At 41.7% G+C, this 16,260-nt stretch overlaps 1 protein-coding gene across 1 annotated transcript in view; it reads right to left on the bottom strand.

The window, feature by feature from the left end:
* Window positions 1–15,227, bottom strand: part of ATG14 (autophagy related 14) — a 34,535-nt gene extending 19,308 nt beyond the window's left edge. Inside the window, exons 1-2 of the mRNA XM_016198158.2 lie at window positions 15,003–15,227; window positions 316–378 (exon numbers count right to left, since the gene is read on the bottom strand). Coding sequence (XP_016053644.1) covers window positions 316–378; window positions 15,003–15,223 — 284 coding nt within the window. The 5' untranslated portion in view covers window positions 15,224–15,227. The remainder of the gene's footprint in view (window positions 1–315; window positions 379–15,002) is intronic.
* Window positions 15,228–16,260: the final 1,033 nt, after the last annotated feature.

Genomic DNA, 16,260 nt, shown 5'->3' with positions numbered 1-16,260 from the left:
CTAACTTAAGACCAATATGCCTACTGTCCGGGACCCATTTGCCACATATTAATGATCAGGGCTGGGGGCTTGATTCATTAATCCTGTCACTGACTGCCTACTATGTACAGGAACTGGGTCTGATCCCAATATTTTCTAGAAACTTGATAGATCTCCTATGTTGCTTCTCCAAGATGCACTGCTCTTCCATACTTTCAGACTGTATCCTAAATTTAGTAAATTAGCAATCCCTATCTGTATACCACAGCAGCATTGAATTAAACCACATGGTGACTAGATAACCCCCACAAATTAAAAAGCAAAATGAAAACTCACTCTTTCTGAAATTCTTCTTGTTTGCTCTTAAGTTGGCTTAACCGTTCCTTCTTGTCTATAAACCTGTAAGAAGAAAAATCACTGTTTTATTTAAATATTTGTGTTTGGTTTTTTCAGTTCAATCAGATTATACAAACTCCTGGGAGCCAATCACTTCTACAGACTCATCTGGAAATGACACTGTCTTAAAAGTAAGTACTGTATACAACGTCTCAGTGGGATGCACGTAGCTGCTCACCACTTGGTTATTTTATTTTATAAAATATATCTTTATTGATTTGAGAGGAAAGGAGAGGGAGAGAGAAACATCAATGATGAGAGAGTCATCAATCGGCTGCCTCCTGCACACCCCCGACAGGAGAACTGAGCCCACAACCCGAACATGTGCCCTGCCTGGGAATCGAACCACGATGTCCCGGATCCTAGGCTGACGCTCAACCGCTGAGCCACGCCTGGCTGGGCACCACTTGGTTATTTTAAAACTAAGTTCAAACTCTCAGCTTCAAAATTCTTTCATGAGTTTATAAAATGTCTACAGGTTTCCACCCCTAGGTTAAATTATTTTCCTATCAGGCACATGAGAGTACTAACGTGAATTTGAATTCAAAGAAAGTGAGGTTTCTGTTATAAAAATAATTTTAATTATTAAGCTTAATTTAATCCTGTTCTCATCTATCAATTTGTTCCTTATAGTTTTTAAAGTACAGTTTTTTTTCTCACTGATTTTATTGTTAGTCATTGCAGGTTAACAAGTTACTTAGTAAAAGTTATTAAAAGGAAGGGATATATTGCAGCTCATTTTTTCTGTCAGTCTTCTATTCCTATCATTATTATTTTTGTTCTATTATGTTATTTGGGGTTTAGTTTGCCCCTTTTTGCAGCTTATAGTGAAAAGTCAAATCATGATTTTATGCCCCCTTTCCTTGTTAATATAACCATATAAAGTAAAAATCTCCCTCTAAGTATTGCTTTAGCTACATCGAAAATTTTGATGCAGTGTATTTTCATTAACATTTAGTTTGAAATTTCGTTTTCCCTAAGATTCCTTCTTTGATTCACAAGTTATTTAGAAGTGTATTGTTTAACACTCAGATATATGGGCTTTACTAGGTAACTTGTTACTATTTCCCTGTTTAGTTCTGATGTAGTCATAGAATATACAGTGAGATTTCAGTCTTTTGATTTGAAACTGCTTTATGGCCGTGGTGGAAGTTCCATGTACACTTGAAAGAATGTGTGTTCTATAGCTCCTGGTACGATGCTCTATAATGTCAGCTAGCTGAAGATGGCTAACAGTGTCACTCAAGATCTTCCAGATCTGTGCTGTTCAATATGGTAAACACCAGTCACACGTGGCTACTGAACACCTAAAATGTGGCTTGTTGCTTAATAAGAATTTGATTTTTTAAATTGCATGACTAACATTGTGCAAGTGAATTTCAAGTGAGTTAACAGTGGCTCACTATTTTCAAAGAAACAATGGTAATGCCACATGCTATGCAACATGGTATGGAGCCTATCTCCCGAATTTCTAGCCTAAATGAAAACAATTTAACAGAACCGTACCAGCCCTAAAAACCACTTCCTTACAATAATCTAGAAGTCTCTCTAAAACACTATTTCTATAACCCCATGTTTGAAACATACCCAAAGATATCTACTTCTAAATGGAAGGGATAAAATGGTTTAATTATGACTGTTTAATAGTCACTGAAAATGTACAATACATAATATATTTAAAAAGCAAATCAGGCAGTATTATATGTGACAGAATTATATTCTTATATGATGACTAAGTTAAAATTAAAAATTCAGTTCCTGCCCTGGCTGGTGTGACTCAGTTGGTTGAGTGTCATCCCATGCACTGAAAGGTCTCCAGTTCGATTCCTGGTCAGGGCACATACCCAGGCTGCAGGTTCGATCCCCAGTCAAGGAGTAGGATCGATGTTTCACTCTCACATTGATGTTTCTCTCTCTCCTCCCCTCTCCCATCCTCCCTTCCTCTTTCTAAAATCAATAAAAACATATTTTTAAAAAATTCAGTTCCTCAGTTGCACTCACCACATTTGAATAGTCCCAAATGGCCGGCAACTACAATATTAGACTGTGTAGAAACAGAACATCGTGCCAGAAAGTTCTATGGGTAGCACTGCAATGGCCTACTGGTGGTTACTGCATGAAGCAGTATTAAAAATCTCAGAAACCAATGTGGATGTAGACAAACCCATAGATTTATCAATTAACTTATCAGGCTTTTACTATGTGCCTGCAACTTATGAAAAAGAATCTGCCACAATATTAAGAAATTTAATGATATATTAGAGCTGTGTACTCTTGGACATATTGCTTATTTGTTATATGCTTCCATTTCCTTGTATCAAAAATGAGAAACTAATGTGGTATTTATTTCTATCTCACTAAGGCAATGTGGTGATTCATGTTCTTATAACCTAAGGGAGACGACAAACTGATAAGACTAATCAAATCCTGCAAAAAAGGACTGACAGGGACGATAAAATCTTCCTTTTAAAACTTATGAAAGTTCTCCTTTCAGATCTGTCATAAAAATGCCACTCGCTTTGCACTAGAACAAACTGGGGTGATAAACAACTCTGCCCAACTTTATAAGAGCTGGTTGATTCTCTTGGGTTTTGTTAAAAAACACACAAAAGAAACAAAATTTAAAACAAATATACAGATAACAATAGGAACAATAAACAGAAGATAATTCCCGCTGTACCAAACACTTCATGAGTCATGTTATCCTTCATGAAGGAAATTAAAAATAAGTGGTGTTAACAAATCTAAACAGCAGATGATATCAAAGAATGTGGCTGGGTCAGCATTTCAACTGCTCATCAGCACACTCATTCATTCTCTGTGTTCTCCAGCCCACTGCTCACGGTAATAAATAAAAAACTCACTCCACAATTCTGTGGTTTCTCAATATGGTTTCCAACAAGTGGAAAGATTAAGAAATAGTCATCATATTCAAACTAGTCTTAACGACACAAAAGGGGCCCTTGGCTGGTGGGGCTCAACTGATTAGAGTGTTGTCTTGTATACCAAAAGGTTGCAGATTCAATTCCTGGTCAGGGCACATATCTCCCCCCCCCCCCCTTTCCATTTTCTAAAATCAATAAGCAGCCCGGCCAGGCGTGGCTCAGCGGTTGAGTATCGACCTAGGATCCAGGAGATCGGGGGTTCGATTCCTGGTCAGGGCACGTGCCCGGGTTGCGGGCTGCAGCTGATCAATGACTCCTCATCATTGATGTTTCTATCTCTCTCTCTCCCTCTCCTTTCCTCTCTCTGAAATCAATAAAGATATATTTAAAAATAAAATAAAAAATAAAATAAAATCAATAAGCATATCCTTTTTGAAGATTAAAAACAAAAAAGGGGGAAGGAATCATATTTTATGTACTTTCAAGTTGAGCTTATCAAATAAAATATCTGGTATGTTTTTCCATGTCAGAACCTATAAAATCTATCTCATTCTTTAACAGGTACACAGAATTTCATCAAATAGACATCATATAATTTATTTATATAAACTCCTACTGAACAATGCCATTGCTTCCAGTTTTTCACTGTTATCAATATTATAAATGAAATCCTAGCACACAAATCTTTACAAGCTTTGAAGATTTTCTATGAGAAATTCCTACTAATAAAATAAATAGCTGGGTCAAATATTTAAATGCAAAATTCTGGCAGTTATTTTTAAAGTTCTTCTGAATCACTTAATATAATTCACAACCCCACCAGTAACAGAATCTGTTTTTTCATACTCTCCCCAAACACTGCACATTTCTTTCTAGTCTTTGCTAAACCAACTGGCCTCCCATCCCTTTCCCTCAAAGATAGTTCATAATTCATTTTGCTAGAAATGTTGAATGCCCTTTCCTATCTAATTAGCCACTAACTTTTTTGTTATTCTTGTCTATGTCCTTTATCCATTTTTCTATAGTTTTTTTTAAGGGTTATTAGGGAAATCAGCCATTTTCCTTTTATACATCTTAAAAATTCCCCTCCCCTGGCAACCTGCTTTCTGACTACTCACATTTCTGTTCTACAGAATTTTCCAGCTTTTATGCGGGTACATTTACCTTTTGTTTGTTTAATGACTAGTTTCTGTGTTGTTCCTGAAAGGAATCTACCAGTGGACTTATACCACGCACCATGGTGTTTACAGCACTGTTTTTTATATTCTCTCCTAATTTATTTATTTTTAAATATATCTTTATTGATTTCAGAGAGAGGAAGAGACAGAGATAGAAACATCAATGATGATAGAGTCATTGATCCGTTGCAGCCCACAACCCGGGCATGTGCCCTGACCGGGAATCAAACCCCGATCTCCTGGATCCTAGGTCGACGCTCAACCGCTGAGCCACGCCCGGCTGGGCCTCTCCTAATTTAAAAAGGCCTTCTATATTATTTATCAAATTTCTCCACTTACAAGACCTCCCCCCCCTAAAAAAGTACTCCCTTAGGCCTGGCAGGGCATGGCTCAGTGGTTGAGCATTGACCTAGGATCCAGGAGATTGTGGTTCGATTCCCGGTCAGGCCATATGCCCGAGTTGCGGCTCATCCCCAGTCGGGGGCGTGCAGGAGGCAGCCGATCAATGACTCTCTCATCATTGATGTTTCTCTCTCTTTCCCCCTCTCCCTTCCTCTCTCTGAAATCAATAAAGATGTATTAAAAAAAAAAAAATACTCCCTTAATTAAATTGACTATTGTCCCCTAGATTCTTCCAAACATTAGCAAATAATTACTTTTTCCTGTTAAAAAACCCCCTTAAATTGACTTTCAAACAGTCTCCCTTCAACAAAGGCTGATGGGAATGAGGAGAGGAGTGGTCACCCAGCACCCAGGTTGTACAAGAGACGGCGCACCACCCAGTTCAGGCTTCAGAGGGAGCTTTCTGGGAGATATGCCTATCAGGGCAAAGACCTGGGGATGAGCTAGAGCTGTCTCTGTTAAGGGAAGGAAGTCATTACAGGCAGAGGAAATTCCGTTGTTTCACAAGGTAAAAAATTAATTTCTCCTGCATTTCAACACGCCAAGTGGGATAACAAGGATAGAAGTGTGTTGCTAATGAGTGTGAGCCTTGGCCATTGACAATCACGGGTGACTGAGATCTATACACAGGTCAAACCATTCATATAAATCTGTCCCATATTACCAGAAAAACAGCACCAGGCAGACGCTCTATTAGGGATCAACCTTAATCTGTGCTAGGTGATAATTAACATCATATAATATCTACAACTTACTGAGCACTTAGATGTCCCAGGCACAGAACCTTTCACAAAACAACTCTAATCCTTCCACCTGCCTGCCCAGTCCTTTCACTCATCCTAGGGGTATATGTTTACTTCATGCCTAGGGTTATGGCAATAGAAAGGTCTGAGAAACACAACAAATGTTATTAAGAAAGGAAAAAAAAAGAACCCACACCAAAAAAACCACAAAACTTTCAAAAAGCAATTGAGGGCCTTTAAAAAATCTTCTGTCACCTTCTTCATGTATTTCTGTACTTTACAATTTTCTACAATATTCATATACACTTTCACAACCAGAAAAAAACATATCATACAATTAAAATTCCTCATGTTCCCCTTCTGAGGATCACATCTACTATAAAAATATAGACATAACCCTCTTGAAGTATCTAAAGTTCTTAAGTCTTGAGACAGATTACAATTTGTGGGTTCCTTAAATATAAGAGGGAGAAATTAGCACACGGTTTTTAGGTCAGTGGTGGGGAACTTTAGCATCTCTGCTTTGGGCCCAGGTTGTGGTGGAAGAGCTAATGACTATTTTGTATATAAAACTAAGACAGTGAGGCTTCTTCTCAGGTGAGAGCACAGATGTTCCTGGGAGAAGAGAGAACAGCAATCTCCTTATTTAAGTGGGGACAGTTAAAGAACTAAATAATTCTTTTTTTTTTTTTAATTTATCTTTATTGTTGAAAGTATTACAGGTGTCCCATTCCCCCCCCAATTGACCCCCTCCCCAGGCCTTCACCCCATCATTGTTTGTATCCATGGGTTATGCATATATGCATATAACTTCTTTGGTTAATCTCTTCACAACCTCCACCCCCCTTCCCTCTTCCCTCTGAAGTATGATCGTCTGTTACATGTGTCAATGTCTCTGGATCTATTTAGTTCATCAGATTCTTTTGTTCATTAGCTTCTTGTTAAAGAAGACCCTTCAACATTTCCTGTAGTGCTGGTTTGGTGGTGGTGAACTCCTTTAGCTTTTCCTTGTCTGAGAAGCTCTTTATTTGACCTTCAATTCTAAATGATAGCTTTGCTGGGTAGAGTAATCTTGGTTGTAGTTCCATGTTTTACATCACTTTGAATATTTCTTGCCACTCCCTTCTGGCCTGCAAGGTTTCTGTTGAGAAATCAGCCATATGGGTGCTCCCTTGTAGGTAACTAACTGATTTTCTCTTGCTGCTTTTAAGATTGTCTTTAACCTTTGGCATTTTAATTATGATGTGTCTTGCTGTGGGCCTCTTTGGGTTCCTCTTGTTTGGCACCCTCTGTGCTTCCTGGACTTGTAAGTCGATTTCTTTCCCCAGGTAGGGGAAGTTTTCTGTAATTATTTTTTCAAATAGGTTTTCAATTTCTTGCTCTCTTCCCTCTCCTTCTGGCACCTCAATAATATGAATGTTGGGACTCCTGAAGTTGTCCCAGAGGCTCCTTATGCTATCTTCATATTTCTGGATTCTTTTTCCTTTTTGCTTTTCTGGTTGGGTGTTTTTGTTCCCTCATGTTCCAAATTGCTGATTTGATTCTCAGTGTCCTCTGCTGTTGATTCCCTGTAAATTATTCTTCATTTCAGTTCGTGTAGCATCGATTTTCTCAATTATTTTCATCATACTCTTACTAACGTCCTTGAGCATCCTTATAACCATTATTTTGAACTCTGTATCTGTTAGCTTGCTTGGCTCTATTTCATTTAGTTCCTCTTCTAGAGATTTCTTCTGTTCTTTCCTTTGTGACATGTTTCTTTGCCTCCACATTTTGGCTGCTTCCTGGTGTTTGTTTCTATGTATTAGGTAGAGCTGCTATGTCTCCTGGAATTTGTAGAGTGGCTTTGTGTAGTAGGTGTCCTGTAAGATCCAGTGGCTCAACCTTCCCAGTCACCTGAGCTGGGCCTTCTAGGTGCTCCCGTGTGGGCTGTATGCACTGTTCTGTTGTAGTTGAGCCTTGGTTGCTATTGGCATCACTGGGACGAATTGACCCCCAGGCCAATCAGCTGTGAGGACCAGCTGCAACTATAGCCAAAGAGCTGCTGTGCTCGAGACACCCCTATGGAGGAGGATTTACTTCAGTGGAGCTTTGGTGTTCACCAAGTGTGTCCCTTAAGTGTGTCACTCGTGGATGTGGTAGGGTTGTAATCCAGCCTGGTCGAGTCTGACCACCAGGTGCACTGTCTCTGAGGCCTCCCTGGAGGTGCAAAGTCAGCCTGTGCCAGTGCCTTGCCCAGGGCCACCCAGCATGAGCTACACAGCAAACCGTAGTTGGCTGCTACTTGTGCTGGGCTTAGAGGTGTCCAGGAGAGGCCAAGCTATGAGCCAATGCAGGCTGCTGCTAGTGCCAGGCCTGGGGCTGCTTATCAAGCCGTGTGGGGCCCGCTGCTGCTTGTTTGAGAGATTTTAGGAAAGTCCTAAGCATGAGGCTGGAGAGGCCACTTGCACAGAAAAGCCCCTGGAAATGGCCTGGATGAGCTGCAGGTGGGGAGGGGCGGGGCCTCCGGGAATCACAGGGCGGGGCCAACAGTGAGAGTCAGGTGCTGGCGATTCAAACATGGCGCCTGCCTGCCGGCTGTGTGCGGGGAAGACTCGCCAAAGGAGCCATGGCCTCTGCAGCCCTTCTGCCTGGGAGGAAGCCGCCCCTCCAGCTCTCGCCCGGATCTCAGGCAGGTTAGTTCCTCCCCGAGTGTCCCGGGTCCTTTCAGGCCGCTGCCCGGCGCTGGGCTCAGAGGGAGCGTCTCAGTGAGTCTGTGCGCGGGGCCTTTAGGAGGAGCTGCTGGGGCTCCTGCAGCCTCCGTGACCCTCAGGGACAGTCCCCGCTGGTTTCACAGCCTGGAGTTGTGGGGATGTGTCTTCTGGCCCTGGAGCCCTGGGCTGGAGGCCCGATGTGGGGCTGGGACCCCTCACTCTGGGAAACCTCCGCTGCCGAGAGTTTCAACAGCAGCACCGGGTGTGGGCCCGAGGCCACGTCTCTGCGATTCAGCCCCGATCCGCCCGCATCTCCGGTCCCCCTCCTATGGTCTCAGTGCTCCTTCAGTCCCCTGGTTGTGGGGCTTCTGTCAGATTTCAGGAGGCTCTGAGTGACGGTGGTTCTGTATTTTAGTTGTGCTTTTGATGTGGTTGCGGGAGGCGGTGGGTGCAGCTGTTATCTATGCAGCCATGTTGTTTCCTCTGCTCAAGAACTAAATAATTCTTGAATTAAGATACTACTAACCACAGTAAGAATTACTAGCCATCAAATTTTCTTCCTTAAATTCCTTAGGTATACAAGGGTATGATGTTTGTGGATAAATGCAATAAGGAAGAAATATGGTCCTTGTCAGGATGGTTCTTTTATGTTAGAATATTTAGGATATGAGAAAGTATAGTAAACACACTCCACTGGCAGGAATGAAGGTTAAGTCTTTAGTAGAAAACAGAAACAAAGTATTGTTTAGTTTCCTCACTTACAAATGGGAATAATGCTTATATGCCTCGGTTACCAGGATTAAGTAAGAGAAATGTGAAAGCATCAGACACAGGCACTTGACATACAGCACATAATACACTCATCTCCTTTTTCTTCATTACATTGAGTGATGCAGCACTTCATCTTACTAATATATTAAACTGAACTATATATATAAAAGTACAGTTCTAATCTGGAAGCGAACTTAAGATTTAGCATAGTCCAGGGAATAAGTAAGGAAAACTCTTCTGTTTCTTCACTTTTAAAATAGGTCTGTGGTATGGAACAAATGGCAGATAACAAATGTGAAAGCCTCTTATAAATTCTAAAAGGTGTAATGATGAGAGCAGCCAGTGATACTGACTGAAAACGAAAGTTATATTTTCTTAGCAGATCTACAAGTATAGGCGTCTATACAATTAATAGGCTGCACGGGATGGGAGCTGAGACCCTTCCTGAAGGACACAATCAAACAGCAGTAAGATTGATTAATTCTTGTCTAAAGATGGGAGTCCAGCTACCTGTGGAGCTTTTGTTCTAAGTTGGGTATACAAACATGGGCCCAGAACTGAATTCTTAAGACAACAGATTTTTATAGACAGGCTATAGTTACTGAGAACTGAAAGAATACTAGAGGGAGAACAGAAATATGTAAAAGATAATTTTTTTGGATGTTGGTTGTGCCTTCCTCTTGAAATCTTCAGTAATGTCTAAATTTCTTGCTCATCCTTTATCCCACTTCAGTTTGTTTAGTGCCCATATTTCTGTTTCCTGGTAAAAGTGTAATCATATATCCTTAAACCTCATCAGTGAAGGTAATGCTGCATCATTCCTGAAAATGTACTTTCTGCCTTTTTAATCCACACTTTAAAATAACTGGTTCCTAAACCAGAAGACAAATTTTCCTGGTGCCACAGTCTCTTGGTATCCTCAGATTATGTTCCCCATCCCATTCCTACACCTATCATAAACCAGTAACTGACTTGTTTCCAGTTTTGACTGAAAAGATGACTTCAATTTGTCATTCCCTATTGGGCAACAGTGCTATTTTTGGTGTCAGATAAATGTATAATCCAGAAAATTATGTTCCTGTTAAAAGACCTGTATTTTAAAAAGTTCACCAGCACAAGATCCAAAGATTGTGTTGAGAGTACTGCTTAATATCATTCCTCTTCATCTCTTAAAGAAGCACACAAGTTAAAAGGCAGATGGAAAAGTAAAGAAAATGGGTATTGTCTTAGGACTGGGGCCAAAGTGGGAGATGAGGAAAGGATCGTGTTGGTGAGGGTACCATGGTATAAGGAAGTCTTCCCACTGAACAACAAAAAAATAGTGAGTTTAGGTATTTTTCAACCAATCTTATCAGCCAACTCATGCTTTTCACAAAATTATATAAAGACACATGTTCCCTTCTTAGGAGTCCAAGGAACTAATTATTGTCTAACTAATATTAGTCTTTATTATCGAATTTTCCTTGAACTATTAAACCATGAAAACCTGTATATTTAGCTAGTCCATTTATGAAACCTAAAAAAAATACATTTACAAGAACTTTGATGTGCATTATCACATTCAAGATCCATGCAGGCACAGCTCATTTGGCTAATTTACTGAAAAGAATCAAGAGGTTAAAGAAGGGTTTTTAAACTGTGCTGTAAATCTCCATATTTTATTTCTAAGTGATTTCCCACAGTTAGTGAGGAGCTTTTCAAAGAGTCTAAAAGCAAAACACAGAATACAAAAGTTTGATAAATACTAGACAGATTATCTCACAACCAACCTTTGACCCCCACAATTTAAGGCTTATTAGTAGTCAGTGTAAATCCTTGAGAGTAAAGACCTGCCTTTCTCCTCTGTAACTGCACCCAGTGAGAGCTCATTAAACATGATTTTGCTATTAGGACAATGGTCCTGGGTCTCAAGAGATTCTTTCATCCTGGCCGATACTCAGCACTGTTCTGGAAATGATTAAAAAAGACTCCTTTTCTCAGGGAATACACAGTTCAGCAAAGGGGACAGTGAAAAGTGAAATGAAGCTGGCTGAGCAGACCAATTTGGCAGTCTTACTGTTCCCAAACCCTAAATTTTCTTTTGTATTTCTCAGTTTTGAATGGTTCTGGTATTTGCTCTTTTTTTATGTTGGTCAGAAAAAGAAAACCACTAGAACACATCCCTCTTCTGAAAATTCACTTTAACGCTCAGATTTAGCAAAAAAAATTCCGTTTTTAAATGCCTACCATGTGCTACCTATTGCTGCTGCGCAAAGCACTGATCTGATTGAACAAAACCGGAATTCATGCCTTCATGGAACTACATCCTGAATTTGGAGCTCCCTCAAATAACATTACACATCATGCTCTGTACTAGAAGGGATTCAGTACTGTGATACGAAATAATGGGGCTGGGGAAGAGGGGGTGAAGTGTGAGCCTACCTTAGTGAAGGTCAAGAAAGGCCTTGCTAAAGAAGTGACATTTAAGTTATGGCAGAAAGAAGATGCAATCAGATGGTAAGTGTTCAAGGCAGAGGGAAGAGCAAGGGAAAAAGCCCAGTGGTGGAAAAGTTTCATGTGTTTAAGGACTTGATAGAAGGCCCTGACTATGGAGCAGTGAATATGAGGGAGCATGCATGGCATGAGTTTATTTTTGAGTGCTTAATATATGCCAGATATCATGCATCCTCTTATGTAATCACTACCAGAAACCCACGAAGTTAGAAACTGTACCATTTCCAAAATAAATAAACAAGCATAGGCAAATTAACAAACTTTTTCAAAATCACATAGCAAGTGGTGGAGCTTGGACTCGATTCAATGCAGTATCAATCCAAAGCCTACATTTTTAACTCCACCTTACAGCCAAAGTTAAAGGTAAGCAGTAGCTAAATCACATGGGACTTTATATACTACGGTAAGGAGCTTGAATTTATTTCTTAATTAATTAGAGTATTATTTTTGCACTTTAAACACAGTGGAAAGTCACTGAAAGGTTTAAGAGACTGGTGCAGCCACTATGGAAAACAGTATGAAGTTTCCTCAAAAAATTAAATATGGAACTACCATTTGACCCAGTGCTCCCACTTCTAAGAATACATCCTAAGAAACCTGAAAGACCAATTAGAAAGAATTTATACACCCCTATGTTCATAGCAGTGCAATTTACAATAGCTAAGACCTGGAAACAGCCCAAGTGCCCATCATTAGATGAGTAGATGAAAAAGCTGTGGTCCATTTACACCATGGAATACTATGCAACTATAAAAAAGAAGTATATCTTCCCCTTTGGGACAGCATGGATGAAACTGTACAGTATTATGCTAAGAGAATTAAGCCAGTCAGAGAAAGACAGGTATTACATGATCTCACTCATATGTGAAATATAATGAACAAAATAAACTGATGAACAAAATAGATACAGAGTCTCAGAGGAAAGGCAGGGGTGGGGGAGTGGGTGGGGAGAGATTAATCAAAGAACTTATATGCATTTATGCATAACTCATGGACATAGACAATAGTATGGGGAAGGCCTGGGGGTGGGGTGGATCAATGAGGGGGAAAAGGGGAGGGGCATCTTGTAAATACTTTCCACCATAAAGATAAATTTAAAAAGAAAGGTTTAAGCAAAACAATAACATCTGATTTACTTTTCTACAGTGGCTGCTGTGTGGAGGCCAGAGGGAGAGTAGGAAGGGCAATCTGGACTAGAAGTAGACAAATTCAAGATCTATTTTGGAGCAAATCAGACTTGCCAATGATCTGGATACATGGTATTTAGAAAAAAGGAAAAGTCTAGGATAACTTCCAGGCTTCTGATTTAGTAACAAAGGGATCACCACCACCGATAAAAATGAAATGATTCAGGATCAGACAAAGTTTGGGAAGGAGAAGTAGATTCATTCAATAATTCAACAAATCTTATAAGCATCTACTATGTGAAGATAAAGCAGAGTACAAAACGAATAAAGTCTTTCCCTCACAGAGCTTACATTTTTGGAGTGGAGGGCAGTTAGACATATTAATATGTAAGCCTTAGATGGCAATAAGTGCTATGGAAGACAATAAAGCAGGTAACCTGGGAAAGGGGGATACTATTTTAATGGTTAAAAAGAGTTTCCCTAGTAAATGAGCAGAGGCCTAAAGGAAACAAAGGAAGCAGCACGGAAGATTTTTGAAGAGCTCCTAGCAATCTGGTATAGCAGAGTAGGTAAGGGAAAAAAGGACAGATCAGAGAACAGGCAATGCAGAACTCTGATTAAGGGTGTTGGGTTGTTTTGGTTTTGGTTTTTGGCAAAACCTTTCAGGAAACCCCTGAAAGATTTCAAAGAGGAATGAAGAAGTGGTGTTACTCTGGTTGCAATATGGAAATAACACTGTAGGGGAGCAAAAGTGGAAGCAGAAGCTCAAGAGGCAATATTCGTTTGGTGGATCAACCCAGGTAGTGATGAAACAGTCAGACTTAGGATAGCTTTTGAAGAGTGCATAGAATTTGTTGATGGGATTAGATAAGGTAGCGTTAAGAAAGGAGTCAAGCAAGACTAAGTTTTTTGGCCTGTACCAAAGAAGAATGAGGTCACCATTTACTGGGTTGGCACAAGCACGGGAGGAACAGATTTATGATGGAAAATAAGTTCAGTTTGCCAAGATAGAGATACTTATTACAAATTTAAATATAGATGTTGAGCAGGCAGCTGTTTTCTGGACCCGAGAGAGGTCTGGTTTGGATAAAGCCTGGCAGCCTTCAGCATACAGACAGTATTTAAATCATGAGAACAGAGGTAGGAAAACGTACAGATAAAGGATCCAGAACTGAACCCTTGAAAAACTCCATCATTCCCACATTCCCGTCTCATACCAAGTATTCTTACAATTAAACTGCTTTAATTTTTAAAGCTATCACTTACTAGATCAGTTTCTAAAGTCATCAAGTGCATCAACCACACACAGCGATGAACTAAAAAGATTATATTCTAAAATCTCCTCAAGACAGAACCCCCCCCCCCCACACACAAAATCCATTCATGATGAGAGGAAAACTAGGAACTCTAAACATTTCCAAAGTTAGAGGTTGAGCAAACTACTGGTTAAGTGCATGCATGATATGTGGGTCTAGGATGTCTGGATCTTAATTCTGATCCCTACACTCATTTATGAGACCAAGGGGAGGGCCCTTACCGTGCAGTTTCCTCAGCAATGAGTTGGGGATAATAACTTATTGAGTTGTAAGTGAATTAATACCTGAAATTTTGCGATCAAAAAGTTAGCTATCTTACTATTATTGACACTAAGTTACTGAAACAAAACTGTGGGGGGGGGAGGGGAGAGACACTTGAACTGAACACACTAATTCTTCAATTACCTTAACCAAGGACTTGTAGCTGTTTTCAATTCTCTTCAACTACGGGCTTACAGCTCCTTGTCTGGATTTTCAAACAAAGCCAAAACATACCCCCAAACTCTTTAGCATCCAAAACAATCAGGGAGCAACTCGCTAGTCCCAGTTCACACAGAGTAAGCATGCCTGATAACAAGGGCCAGCTGTGACACAGGCTTCCAGGGCTCCAATCCCTCGCAACCAGTTACTTGATTCCCTTCGGGTCTCTCCTCTAGAGAATGAATGTGTTTTCGGAGAGAGGTTAAACCAAGCCTTGATTGGGGGTGCAGCAAAGTGCCGAGAATCCATCTCTAAGGCAGCAACAGGGAGAGACTTCTCCCGAGTCACCACCTACCCATTCTCCCGGGCACCCAGGAGCACGGCGGGGTCAGACTCCCCCCGGGTGAGGAAACGGCGACCTTCCCTCACCTAACCCCCACCCCCGACCCTGCTCCCTGGGAGCAAAGCAGATACCCTCCGACGTCCCCCTTCTCTCGCGGGATTCCCGGGTCCAGACCTGGGCCTCAGGCTCCAGCCTCGGGCGCGGAGCCGAGGAGACGCCGGGGGAAGAAACAATAGGGCCGTGGCGGCCGCCGTACCTCTCCCGGTCGCGGCCGTCGAAGTAGACGAAGTCGCCGTTCTGGACGCACTTGGCGCAGGTCAGCCGCCGGCGGGTGGTGTTGCACAGCGGACACCGCTCGACCGCCACGTACAGACCCTCGGCGTCGTCCACCGAGTCCACCAGGTCCCCGGCGGCCGGCCGGGGCCCGCAGCCAGGAGCCTCCGGCGCCCGGGCTCCCTTCCCACTGGGAGACGCCATGATAGCCTGAGAGCAGAGCCAGTCACGTGGGATTTTGTTTTCAACCAGATGCATCCTGGGCGAGGGGGAGGGGCCTGGGGAGGCGCCGGGAGAGCCTCCGGCGGGCGGGCGGCGCTGTCGCCTTTCCCGGCCGCTGCAGGGCGGCGGGTCTGGAAGCCCGGTGAGTCCGTCCGAGGGGCGAGCGAGCCAAACAAAATGGCTTCGGCGCTGGATCGAGCCAAGGCTCCAGGTTAACGCCTCTCACTCGGGCAAGCACGAGTAATACGATGCCCCGAGGAGGCAGGGAAAAGGGATTGGGATCAAAATAAAGGGCTTCCTTGAATTCGCTATGGATGCTTTAAAATTTGGCTAAAACTACAGCAAACGAAGTTGGCGAGGGGGCTGGGTCTTGGAATGAGATCTGATTTTGGCTCACCCAAACAGCTGTGTGTGTGGTTTGGGGCGAATTCCTAACCTCTCTTGGCCTCTGATCTCCATCTGTTAAATGGAGAAGTACCTACCTAACCAGCGTCGTGGGAACTACTAAGAAAATACGTTTAATAGTAATCTCGTAATACTTCACCAATAACAGCTAACCAGTGGAAACAACCGTACTACTGAACGTGGAAATCAATTTTGTATGTTTCTGAATTTTAGTGAAAGCAATGGCCAGCATTCCTCCCGTACCTACTGTGTCTGGGCCACGCTCTGAGAAAGAATTTGAACAATTTAACCTAGATAGGCTCACTCCCAGTTTATTTTTCAGGGGTAAATAGGGTGGGTCATAAGATTATGTCAAAGTAATTAGTGTTTGAATAAGTCTCTAAACCACAGAAGGAAAAAAAAAAAGTGGGCTTATAGGTCAAATTATCTAGACCAGTGACTTTCAAGGATTATTTTGGTAGGCTGTCATCTGATGACTGCCCTAAATTCCCTCTCTAGCAGGGACTTCTCTCCCAAGCTCCATACCTAAGGATTCGTAATGGCCTGCTAGGCAGCAAGTGATGTACAGTGGGCACCCCAAGCTCAGCATGTTGGAAACTGAACTCTTCGTCCTC

Source organism: Miniopterus natalensis, chromosome 1, assembly GCF_054644295.1.
Source record: "Miniopterus natalensis isolate mMinNat1 chromosome 1, mMinNat1.hap1, whole genome shotgun sequence".
NCBI lineage: Eukaryota > Metazoa > Chordata > Mammalia > Chiroptera > Miniopteridae > Miniopterus > Miniopterus natalensis.
The sequence above is the reverse complement of the archived record's forward strand: the minus strand, read 5'-3'. Positions and strand labels throughout refer to the sequence as shown.